This window comes from Hibiscus syriacus, unplaced genomic scaffold, assembly GCF_006381635.1.
Source record: "Hibiscus syriacus cultivar Baekdansim isolate YM2019G1 unplaced genomic scaffold, ASM638163v2 tig00111008_pilon, whole genome shotgun sequence".
Taxonomy (NCBI): Eukaryota; Viridiplantae; Streptophyta; class Magnoliopsida; order Malvales; family Malvaceae; genus Hibiscus; species Hibiscus syriacus.
In genome coordinates this window covers 767,331-780,943 of record NW_024062951.1, presented here as the reverse complement: position 1 = coordinate 780,943, position 13,613 = coordinate 767,331, and the positions used below count along the sequence as shown (strand labels likewise).

Sequence of the window (13,613 nt, the reverse complement as noted above, 5' to 3'; positions counted from 1 at the left end):
TTGTGTTTGATTAATCTCACGGTTTGAAGCTCAATGCGTCATTTGAGTCAGGAGACTCTTTGTCTGTGTTCTTTGTCCTCTTTTTGTTCTTTGCTTTTCTTTGCTCTTTTTCTTTGATTTTTCTTTGTTTTTGCTTTGATCTTCGCACTTGATGTTTGGTTCACCTTTCAGTATCTCATCTGGATCAATGTATTTACTCATGCACAGATTTCCTCTAACTTGCCCCCCAGTGTGGAGGGTGATCCTTGGTTAGGGTTGAATCAGAAGAAAATATCATTCAGGCTCAAATGGGGACACAAGGGATATATTTTCTCCTTTTGTGAAGGGATAAAGAAAGAAAGCCGTTCATCATCTCATACACAGAAGTCCTTGCAGAAGAGGTATCCCCAGGGGATAATTTTCAGGATTAATTTTTATTTAAATGAAAACAGTAATTAATGCATGATAGAAAGAATTCTATTTTTTCTCTTCGCTTCTTGCTCTCAACATGTCTCAATTGCTCATGCTCGTCTTCAGAAAATTGATGCGAGATGCCCCACACGGTGTCTTCTTTGTAGGAATGTTTATGTTCAAGTGAACATCTTGTACTCAATGTCTGTAAGTTTTATTGGTAGAAAAAATGTTGGTTTTACGTCTAAGAAGACGATGGTGACTTTATTGGCTCAAAGAAAGGTATGGGTATGACTTTTGTGTCTCAAAAAAAATAAATACAGTGTTTCAAGGTGGAAAGAATATTTCAAGGTCTCAAAGAGATAGAATGTCAAAAATTGGTTATTTGGTAGTGACCAGGAATTATTTCGGGTAAAAATTGAGAGATTTTATTTTGGGTTTAGACAGAATAAAATAGGTCTAATCTTGCCATATGTCAAAAATCTATAATTCTTGAAGAATTAAAAGAATATGTAATTCATTCGATATTCAAAGAACTAAAGATTAAAATTTGTTCAATTATTTAACCTTAGAATGTATCATCATTTCAATCATCAAAGATTAAAAATATTTAAGCAAATATTGAAGAAAGAACAAAAACGAGTTCAAACAAAACAATCTCTATGGATGCAAGTGGTTGATGCAATGACTTCTCTGGCTTAGTATTAGGATACCCCTGAATAAAACATATTATGGATTTTGTGCTTTAGTGTCTTGCAGTTGTCAGTGGTATGCCCCGAGCTCCCAACATGATAGCTGCATATGGCGTTAATATCATGGCCTTCAGGATATGGGGTATCTCTTGGTTTGGATTGAACTGGAGTCACAAGGTTCCTCTCAACTAGCATTGGGAGCAATTCCTCATATGTCATTGGGATTGGATCGATGCGACAGAATGCCTTATGAGGTTTGGTCCCCAGATTAGCTAGATAAGATCCTTCAATGTTAATATCATCTCTTTCCTCATTGTCGGAATGACTAGTGCCTCCTATCTGGCCATTCTTGACTGCTCTTTCGATCATTTCTCCACACATGACAATGTCAGAAAAACTCTTAGTGGCAACCCCTATCATGTAGTCGATATATGGAGACTTCAATGTATCGATGAATAGAGTGATGAACTCTCTTTCAGTCACTGGTGGATGCACTTGAGATGCGACATCCCTCCATCGTTGAGTATATTGTCGGAAACTCTCATAATTCTTCATCTTCATATTTTGAAGCATTGTTCTATTGGGGGCCATATCAATCATGTGCTTGTATTGGCCCAGAAAAGCACTAGCCAAATCCCTCCAGGAGCGGACTTAAGTATGACTCAGTTGATTATACCCCCTAGAAGCGGGTCCAATCAAACTATCTTGGAAACAGTGGATCAATATCGGATCATTGTTGGTGTATCCAGTCATCCTTTGGATAAACATCGTGAGATGTGAATTAAGGCAACTGGTTCCACTATACTTTTTAAACTCGGGTATCTTGAATTTGGGCGGAAGCACCAGGTTAGGAACTAGTACTAGTTCTGTTGCATCCATCCCGTTGTGAGAGTTTTGTCCTCTCATTCCATGGAATGTCTCTCTGCACCACTGTTTCAAATTATATGGGATTTCGTTCTTGGCTCTTCTCGTCGCTAGGTGACTAGAAATCCTGTTGGGCGAGATAATTGGTTGCGAACTAGCCTGTGCTTTCACACATTTAACTGTTTCACGAGTTAATGAAATCTTTTCTTTGCCTTTTTCTTGGTTGAGCTCAGCCATCTTTGCTACCATTTGGTCAACTAGGTCTTTTTGGTTTTGCAAGATACGATCCACGGTGGTCTTTTGCATCTGCTCCATTTTAACCTCCCACTCTGCTTGCAACTTTTGCAAACTCTCGTTCAGCTCTTTCTTCAATTCCTCAAATTTTGCATCCATTTTCAATACTTTGTGAATGCAGTTGCACAGTTAGAAGCGCTTCCTCAAAGTTTCCCACAAGGTATGATTAATGCACATAATAATGCTTAAATGAATGTTGAATAAAATGCAATGATACAAATGCGGATGCAAAAATATTGATCCCAACGATAAATACCGTAGAACAATTTCCACCAGAGATAAAAAATTTCACATTACAAGACAGTCCACTTTACAGACATGTCTTCGCTTAGATGGTGAGCCTGGAATGGATCACTGCTTCATATCGGATCTTCGTCCTCAATAATGATGCCCCTCAAGCGCTCTGTAATCTGACTCCGTTAATGCCTCGGTGGTAGTGAGGTCGGTGTGTCGTTCTTTGATAACTAGCGACGAAATGATTGTAGATAAGACTCCACTGCTAGATTACTCCTTGAATCAGTGGATCATCATCTCAGTACCGAATGACGCACGATCTTCGAGCTCACTGCTTCGTCTCGGATCTTTGTACTTGGAACCGATGCCCCTCAATGCTCTGTAAGCTAACTCCATTAATACCTCGGCTATGCTGAAGTTTGTGCTCCACTCCCTGATGGTTAACAATGGAATAATTGTGGATGAGAATCTACTGCTGGATTACTCCTTAGATCAGTGGATTATCATATCAGTCTCGAATGATGCACGATCTTCGAGAAAATCTCATTCTTGTACTCTGGACTTCTTTTTAGCCCTCGATGCATGTCTGTGTATGCGATCACTTAATTGAAAACTTTTATCTCTTCTTGTGAAAATTTTCTCTCGAATATCCCCTTACGGATCAACACTTTTGCATTATGATGATGCAATGCAATGCAATGCAAATGACAAAATGACACAAACAAAAGAGAAGAAATAAGTTAGTATACACAAACAAAAGAGAAAAATAAGTTAGTACATGTAAAATAATTGATACAAATAAAAAATGTAATTTAGAGATGGATATAACACCTACCCTATCATTATATCTACTCGAACATGCTTTCAATAGATAGCAATCCTACCCGGACATACTTTCTACCCACAATGATCTATTTTAAAGAAATTGGTCCTAACCGCATGGTATCTAGTTCGCATGCTTTTATTCAACAGGAAAATTTAAAACAAAATGAAAGGTTCAGAAGCGCTCCTCCTTTGTGTACACCTAATTTGGGTACCTACTGACGGAAAGAGGTTCGGTATATTTATACCTAGGGTGATTGTTCTACGGTTTACTATATGCATGGTTTTGGCTCTAACGGAGCAAAGGGACTCGAATTGTCCTTGATGTCGGTGTCCCCTTGGACTGCCAGACCCTCGATCCTCACCCATTACAGGTTTCAAACGGAACGAGTTCAATTCGAGGGGATTCACTGTCTTATACCCATACGAGGAATAAATCCCTACGAAGGTATAAGGTATGTATCCCATGGGTTATTTGCTAAAACTCATACGAAGAATAAATTCTTACGAGAGTAAAGCATTCACCCCAACTAATTTGGATCGAAGCTCGTGTCTAGAGCTTATGTTATGCCAATGCGAGTGATGTGTGTGAGGAGGAACATACCTACCTTCGACCCAAAAGGAAAACAAAACAAGGAAAAAAGATAAAATCCTGACAAAGCTGAAAACCAAAAATAAAATGTTAGTACGACAAAAAAACGAAGCAATTAAAAATTTCAATAAACGGATCATAAATTAACTAAAAACTAGAAATCATAATTTCCACCAAGATGACAATATGTAAACAACATACAACCTGACTCTCTAAAAAAGTCCCCAGCGGAGTCGCCAAGCTGTCATAACCATTTTTTATAAAACAATTAAATATTATCTTTAAAAACAATTATGACTTTAATTTGGAAAATTTGGTGATTTTGGAATTGATTTGAATAAAATAGAAAAGAGTCGCCATCGACCTTTAGGTTAGGTAGGTCGAATACCTAAAAATATCTTTTAAAAACAATTTTAAGAAAAAAAATCATTTTTTAAGACAAAGATGGTCTGCGTTTACTAAAGATTCAATTTAATGGATTCGGGAGTCGGTTACGTGTGGGGAAGGGTAAACACCCCCACAGTGCCCAAAATTGGTACTGTGTCATTTACGCATTGTCGTAGTGGTGGAAACGATGAATCGAATATAAAATTAAACTATTATCAATTTATTGAGATTTATTTAATTTGCCTCATATTACTGAATGTTATGGAAAATTCTTTAATTCAAAAAGAAACCTCGAAATTAACAATCCTCCATCGAGAAAGTTATTTCGACTATTTCTTATCCATAAAAGAATATTCCCTCATTAACAAAAATACGAATGGAATATAAAAAAAACGATATTTACATACAACAAAATAAATTGATAAAAAAACGAATATACATTGTAGAATAAAGATTGATAATTTGCCTGAAATGATTAATTATCATTTAGAGACATTCATTGCAATGTTCGATTTAAAATGAAATGGATTAGCAAAATAAAATCAAATTAATTTCAAGTTCACATTTGTTCGAATGTCATATCGGATTGTATCACTTCGATCAAGTGATACTTTCCATGCACGTTCTACAAATTTGTGTTCTTGAAAACATTCGAACAATATTTAAATAAAAAATGCAATATAATAACTATAAATAGAAATATGCAAAATACAATATTTACAACAATATAGTCAAATATATTTTTATATATGATACAAATACATAACATAAAAACATGTACATACATAAGAATTAAAATAAAAGAAAATTAATATTACAAACCCAACTATAATGACCAAAAATAAAGTACTTGAAATTTCAAAGACCAAAATAGCAAACACATAAACTCAAAGAACCAAAATAGTACAAACATGAATTTTAAAGGGCTAAAGTCGAAGAAACACAAGTTAAGGACCAAACTGAAATTACACAGAAACATGAAGGATCAAAAATATTTAAACCAAATGCCAAAACAGTGACTAAAATAAAAGATGCACCAATCTGAGGGCCAAATTCGAACATCAACCAAAATCACACAACACATGTAATAAGTGACTAAAATAAAATTATCATAAATATCATAGCCTAAACTAAAACTAATGAAATTGAAATAAATAACCAAATATGGACTGAAATGAAACAAATCTAAACTCTAAGGCGTAAAATCAAATAATTACACAAACCATGCAAATGAGGACTAAAACAATTTCACAGAAATACGGAGGATCAAAAAATAATTAAACAAAATGTCGGACAGTGACCAAAATAGAGCATTTGCAAATATGATGGCTAAATTCAAACACCCACAAAATATCATAACACAAGAAATTAGGACTAAAATGAAACTATTACATACATTGGGACCAAAGTCAAATATCCACAAAATGACATAACATACATTAATAGGACTAAAAAAAATATTTATAATGTGATGGCCAGATTCGAATATCAAAGAACATACATGAAATATTAAATCAGTGGCTAAGATGTAACATTTATAAATATTGAAACCAGAACCAAATATAAACAAAAAATGTTATAATACCTAGGATAGTGACTAAAATGTAAAAGTGAAAAGATAAAGGCTCAAATTGAAATAATGTAAACTTCATTCCATGGCTAAATCGTGCAGTTACAAAGGATCAGGGACCAAAAGCGTGGTTTACCCCTTTTAATATTAGAAACACGGGTAAGATGTTACAAAGATGCGAGGACCAAATAGGCTATTTACCCTTTCATGCTGAAACACGCATACCCTGAACCCCTAAAACAGCGTCGTTTCGGTTTGGAAATATAAGCCCAAAACCGGCTTATTTCCTCCCCCATTTCTCATTTGGTTCCATTTCAGAAAATGGAGAAAGAGAGAGAGTTAAAACTCTCTCAACTTCTCCTGTTGGAGAATGAGAACAACGGCGGAGCCGCGACGGCGCACGGCGGAGCCGCGATGGCCGGAGGTGGCCGGAGAGAGAGAGAAAAAACCAGAAACTTTCCTCTCAACCTCCTCTACCTCGATCCAACCTCCCCATAGCCTAAAACTCAACTTATCCCAATAGATCTATGGATTACCTCTCGGACAACTTGGAAAGCAGTCCTTCGGTGTTCCACGGCTTCGAACAGAGGTAAGGTTTATTTTCTCCCTTTTTTTTTGTTTTGAATCTGTCCTGTCTCCGTTCTCTAAAAAAAATCCCCCCCTCAAATCCCCATTGCCTTCTGTTTTTATCTTTGCATGCGTTTGGGGTCTGATAGATCTAATAGGAAATGATTTCCTAGGCTTCTAGGAGATTTCATTATTTTTCTTGGATTGTCTGACTGAATGATATGATTCTAATCTCTGTTTGATGGGCATCTATCACTGTTCGGTAGGTGGCCGGCGTCAGAGGCTGTCGGGGGTGAGGCTCGGCTGGGAAGTTGAGGAGTCAAGCGGCGGCTGGAGCTGGAAGGCCAAACGGCTGAGCTGATGATATTTTAGGGTTTCAAACCCTAAGCTCTGCGTGATCTGGACCGTTGGATGGGTCCAGATCCAATGGCCAGAAATGAGGCGGCTGGAACATTGAGATGAAACCCTAGCTGGGTTGTCAAGTGGGCCGGTTCGGGTCATCTACTGGGTTGTTGGACCGGGTCTGGGTTTTGATTGTAGTTGGGCTTAAGTGGATGGCCTGCACAAAATGTTGTAATATGTAATTAATAAACATATAATAATAATAATAATAATAATAATAATAATAATAATAATAATAATAATAATAATAATAATAATAATAATAATAATATAAATAATAATAATAATAAATAATAAATATATATAAATAATAATAAAAAATACCCGGACAAAAACGGGTGTCTACACAAATTTTACCGACAGCTGGGGGTGTCAAATTTATTTTTTTAAAAACAAAATTGTAATGCATGTAATCCCAAATTATTTTTTTCTCATGCTGAATTCTATTTTTGTTGGTTTACTAACAAATTTAATGTTATAGATCACTCTCAAATTAGAAATTTCAATTTGATTATAAAAATTCAACAATCTAAACTTAAAATTATTCAGAAGAACAAAGGTTTACTGATGTTATTCAACAATCCTTCCTGCTGCTCTTAGATGGGGCAAATTGTAAATCCTAGTCCAGTCCAGAAGAACAAAGGTTTATTGATATTATTATTATTATTTTGCTTACTAATATTATTATCCAAACATAGAGCAAGAGCGCGAGAGACAAAAGGAAGGAAATGGCTTGTCATCTCCTGCTGACCGACTTCACTCTCCCTCTCAAAAGCCCCAAACTTTCTCACTCGGTTCGATGCTTTTCTTTCCAAAAACCCATTTTTCGTTCATATGAATACATGTTTACACCAAAATGCATGCACGAAAACTTAAAGTTTTGTAGTCAATTTCAATCTCTTGTTATATCTGTATTTTCAGTACTTTCTGGAAGTAAAGTTGTACTCTTTCTTCCTCATGTTTTGTTGATGTATTCAGCGCCAGCAGCGAAAAGGAAGGTCGAATGGGTCGCGAAAAGTTTCTACCACCGTTGCTTACTATGGGCTAAAGACCCCTCCTTATAACCTTGTCCGTGAACCCTTCTTTATTTACTTATTATTCTAGTTGAATCAGAATGAAACTTCTTTGCTGATGCTTTAATGAGTATTTTGCTGCTAATTGTGTATATTGTAAACTACTTATGATGTAGTAATTTGTTTCTCTTGTAATGGCCTCTTCCTAGACTTATCTGCATCCATTACCTTCTTGCAGGATGGTTTAGAACCTTATATGAGTAAGAGGGCATTAGAGGTGCATTGGGGTGTGCGTCATCGTGGCTTTGTGGAAGACCTCAACAGACAGCTTCGGAAAAGTGACATACTGTATGGCTACACTATGGATGAACTTGTCAAAACAACATTCAACAATGGGAACCCTCTACCTGAATTTAACAATGTGGCTGAGGTATAAAATCCGTCAACCGTTTCTTTTAATTGTTTGGTTGTATTTGATGCGTCATTCTCATTTAAATATTATTTTGTTGAAACGAAATATTGGGGCTCTGCATCAACTGATAAACAAGTTTTAGGAACCATTGTCCCCTAGAGTGAGTTTATATCATTTTTCTAACTCATTTGGCACTAACATCCAATGTGTCCCGAATCTTTATCCATTTTTGTTGTATCGAAATTGAAGTAAAACTTTTAATCGTTTAGTGTTAAAGTAGTATTCTCTTGTCCATTGAAGTCGGAAATAGATCTAATGTAGGATCTGCACTTGAGCTTACAATTGCAGGCGTGGAACCATGACTTCTTTTGGGAGTCTATGCAACCTGGAGGTGGGGATATGCCCAAACTTGGTTTACTTGGGCAGATTGAAAAGGACTTTGGGTCTTTCACAAACTTCAGAGAGAAGTTTGTGGAAACGGCTCTTTCTCTATTTGGCTCGGGCTGGGTTTGGCTCGTTTGTAAGTCCTTTCTCGAGTTAATTTCTGTTTGATTATTGATGGACTGTTCCTCTGCCTGGTGCCTAGGTCTCATTATCACAACTTGCATTTTCCCTACATTGGCCCTTGTATATTCTTGTTATTAGGTGGCCAATGTGTCGAGAATCAACATATCACATAATACTCATGCTTTCCCTCGTTATTCTTATATTCTCCATGCTTCTCTTGCATTCTTTTCTTTTCTTTTTTAAAGTAAATATGATCCAACAACAGTTATTGGACCACAACCATATACATGAAAATAGCACATCTTTAGTTTTTGGTGTAAAGTGAGAATTAGTCTGTTGGTCCCAATCGCTTCTACTCGACAAGGATAGCATATAATCGGAACATGATTTGTTTCTCAACAATTTGACTCTGCAAGTAATTTCTTTCATTTGATTGTTTCAGTGAAGAGGCAAGACAAACGGCTTGCGGTGGTGAAAACGTCGAATTCAATCAATCCTATTGTGTGGGAGGGCATTGTATGTCAATGGTCAACCTAGATATTTTTATCTGTACATATTTAAGTCTGTCTTTTATAACTTAAATTTGAACCATCTTCTTTGGTGCAGCCCATCCTCAATTTGGATATGTGGGAGGTAATCTCTTTTGTCTCTCTGTTCTCTAACATTCCCTGCATCCCCCCAACATGCTACTAGGTGCTGACAGTTTGTTCGTTTGTCATTGCAGCATGCTTATTATTTGGATTACAAGGTATGCTACTCGATCTACGACGTCTATTTTAGGTCTGATACGAGAAACACTCCTGAAATTATCATTGTCCTCATCTAAGCAGAACGACAAAGCGAAATACGTGAGCATGTTTATGAACCACCTTGTATCTTGGAATGCAGCAACGGTACGTTTGGCATGTGCGGAGGCGTTCGTGAATTTAGGCGAGCCTAAAATTCTCATTGCTTGAAATGCCGAGTCTTTAACCTCTCTAAGCTCGTGACTAGGATGCAATCAGCAGAAGCCTTTCCACTTTTGATTGCAGGATTTACTCGAAACGTGCAAATTAACCGCAACCCGTATTTGCAGAGCTCCTTACCTAGGGGGTTTCGAACCTGATATCTGCTTCATTGAACGTTACAGATAGCTTTTTCTCATATTTAAGGGTGACAAAGTGAGATCTTTTGATCTCATGGTCTGAGAATTACCTGTAAATATGACATTATCACTTGCCAACTTTTATTGGTGGCATATGTCAGATCATGATCACAGGATACAGCAGATTTCATTTCTTTAAAAAGTGAAAACTCACCAGCATTGATTTTACTATTAAAGGAGAAAAAAATCATTATATTCATGTCAGCTCCATTGATTGTTAAAAAGAGAAGGAAATAATCAAGCCATGTTGATTCTGTTCTTCTGGAGATAGACAGTGTTGGCCTTAAATCCATAATGTGCATCAACCACATTAGAACTCAGCTCAGCCGCCCCATTACTAGCAATTACAACTTTTTTAAAAGGAAGATGGATGGACAATGACCTTTAATTGAACCAACTTTTTTAATGTGGAAGGGGACCCTTCATTTACCCTTTTGCCTTAAGCCCGTGTATGTGTGTGGTTTGAAATTTTGCATGCAAGGCAAATTGACATGTCTCTTTCAAATGAACACTTTAACTAAGCAAATCAAATCAACTTGGGTAATTGACATGCCTTGTCTACTACCCCTCAACTCTCTTTTCCTTTTCCAATGAAAATGACTTGGGATTCTTATCAACTCAAATCATCTAATTTGTTTTTTGATTAGCTTTATTAGATCTAACCCTACGTAAAACATGACACGGAGAATTAAGATTAAATCACATCTTCATACAATTACATTAAAATTTTGAGAAATTCAGTGAGATGGTCGCTTAAACATAGATAAACACAGTTATATATATTGTAACCATTCTCATATCAAATGTATCATGAATATACAATGGATCATGACATAGAAAATAATCACAATGAACATGTATCAAAGTTGCAATTTAAAGTAATTTAGTATAATATAATCCAATTTGGCTCATGGAATTTTGTGTATGTGGGTATACGGATGCCTCATCGTAAATAATCATAATTTGTACATTAGTCTATAAATCTTATGACATGCTAGTTATACTTGATACGAAGCTAAGGTAATCAGAATAACATTAAAAATATAAGTTTTCATACAATTTATCATAACACAATGCATAGCAGGATTCAAAACACATTATAATTCAATTTCATCTTTTTACATTATAATACAGTTTTAGATTTATCGATTATCCATCACCATTCAATTATCATTCCACCGACATGCTCAAAATATTAAAAATATTAATTCAAATCCAAAATCAATGAACATACTTACGACTGATATCAATATACATACCTACAACTAACATGTTCTAAAAATATCAAAACATATCAATTCAAAACCAAAATCAATATATATATATATATATATATCACAATTCAATTATCATTTTACTAATATTTTTTTTGTTAGAAACATCTAATTTTATTAAGAGAGAACAAGTATCCGAAATTAAATAAATGTTTACAACTAAATCTGTAAACTAAACATATAATTAGGATATTTTCTTATAACCATTAATCCAATAAACTAGTCACTTAAAATCATAGAAAGACCATGCAAGGAAAAGGTGAAAAACTCATTCAAAAAAACTCAAACAATAAGTTGATACGAACATATCTGACTATTAAGGTAAATGAATCACAACATGAGATTTAACTATTGAAAGACCACCAATAAACGCAAATCAGAGCCAAGCATCGCGATAAAGCTATCTACGAATACAAAATGCGTATCCAAATCAAATTCGAGGATCCAAAACAGGGAAAATCAATGAAATAACAAATGAGCGTCATCTTGATCAGTCGCAGAGACGTCAAATCCAATATTGAGAAAAATAAACGATAATAACGACCAAACGAACAATTTTTTTTAAAAAAAAACGTGTTAAAAAAAAGAGAGAAACGTGTCATAAAACCAAAGTTATTAAAAACAAATGAAAAATAAGGATGTGTTATAAGAAAAAAAAACAAAGAAATACTGGCAACAACAATCAACACTAAGATCCATGTCATCGCCTACCGACCAAAGAAGTAAAAGAGAGGAAGAAACAATTGTTTAAAAAAATAATCATTTTACTAATGTCTTAATCCCAATTTATATTCGAAAATAGCAATATACAATGACAGACTCAAGGCTAGTCATGTATCTACCTTGAAATCTAAATTTCTTTACGTTCGTTGTTCATTTTATTATGTTTTCCCTAAAATTTAATTTATATCTATCTCAAATGAAAAATTTATATTATTAATATGTGTCCACCCTAAAATAATATTTATAGATTTTACAGTGTCAATTAGTATATTAAAATACGATTCCATATTCAATCATTTATACTATTGATTTTTAAAATTGTATATAAATAACTTATTTATTCAAATAAGTAAATACAATAATTTTGTGATAAAATTACTGACTATCATATAAATAAAATCAATGAGGGATGAGATTATATGTCGATGATGTGATTGGCTCGTGCATCATCTCAAACCGTCCAAATTCAATCCAACGGTTTCAGATGAAACATCGGAAATGCCTTCGATTCCCTTCACGGTTTCTACGCAAAATTTACAAGTTCCAACCGATTTGAGGCTTAAAAATAAGCTTAAAGTACTTAAACTTTGGAAGAATGAATACTATAAGGCTAATTAGTAAGACTCAACACCTTAATTTTTTTTAGAAATAATTAGACTTAGAGCCTAAAGCTTTTAAAATTACTAAAAATACTCTTAATATTTATTCAATTATTTTAGAGTTCCAAAACTAAGAGAAATTATTAAAATACTCTTAATACTTATTAATTTTAACCGATCGATAAGAACTAGTGTGAAGCCTTAAAATTATTGTTAAATAGTTACGTATTACTTAGCTTGCACATTTAAAATTATTTTCAATATACATATTATTATATTTTGTTGTACAAGAATTAAGGTATCGACGTTCGTTGTAGGAATTTCAATAACTTTCTATCTGAGTATGGCCTAATTTTAATTGAGCGTAGGACTCGATGATTTTAACCCATAACCTCATTTATCATATGTTTAGTGTTATCTTTATATTGTTATTTTAAATTATGAAGCTTCACTTTTTAAACCTGATTTAAACTTTGACTATCTATTTATAAATTTGTTTTAATTTTATAATTTTAAATTTCATTTAAAAATTAAAAATTTGTTGAGTCGCTCCAGTGACTCAAAATTAATGCTCTAGGACCTGATGAATATCTCGTATCGGGTTTAGGATATGACATTGTAATTTGATTTTCTTCCAATCCCTTCCATAATGGCGTTCTTTGTAATTTGATTTTTTTCCAACAAGACAATGACACATGTCATCATCTAAATGGAAGAAAAGATAATTAAATTTAATAAATTTAAATCATAAAAATTCTTTAATCAATTGATGTCACATGTCACTATCTGATTAGAGAATTTAATTTATTAAATTAAATTAAAATTAAATCCAAATTAATAAAATGTATAAATATTAATGATCAAATGTATAATTATATAATTTTATTATCTACTATGTCAATACTACCGTTAAATATTAACGACAAATGACTTTATTAACATCATTTATATAATTAATTAGTTTGTTGACAAAATTAAAAAAAATATGATCAAAATGAAAAAAAGAACAATAGTTAAGTGGTCATAAATATAATTTACCATACTAATATATATATATATATATATATATATATATATCATATAGCTTGTAAAAACTCCCGAAGGTTGGGACCATCCTTATTCATTTT

The 13,613-nt window shown here is 34.0% G+C and overlaps 1 protein-coding gene across 1 annotated transcript; it reads left to right on the top strand.

The window, feature by feature from the left end:
* The first annotated feature begins 7,513 nt into the window (after positions 1-7,513).
* On the top strand, positions 7,514-9,869 carry LOC120149587 (superoxide dismutase [Fe] 3, chloroplastic-like). The gene is made up of 8 exons (XM_039162320.1): positions 7,514-7,608; positions 7,793-7,882; positions 8,066-8,257; positions 8,588-8,759; positions 9,189-9,262; positions 9,353-9,379; positions 9,471-9,494; positions 9,577-9,869. The coding sequence occupies exons 1-8, from the start codon at positions 7,543-7,545 to the stop codon at positions 9,700-9,702; spliced, it is 771 nt and encodes a 256-aa protein (XP_039018251.1). The 5' UTR covers positions 7,514-7,542; the 3' UTR covers positions 9,703-9,869.
* The last annotated feature ends 3,744 nt before the right edge of the window (positions 9,870-13,613 follow it).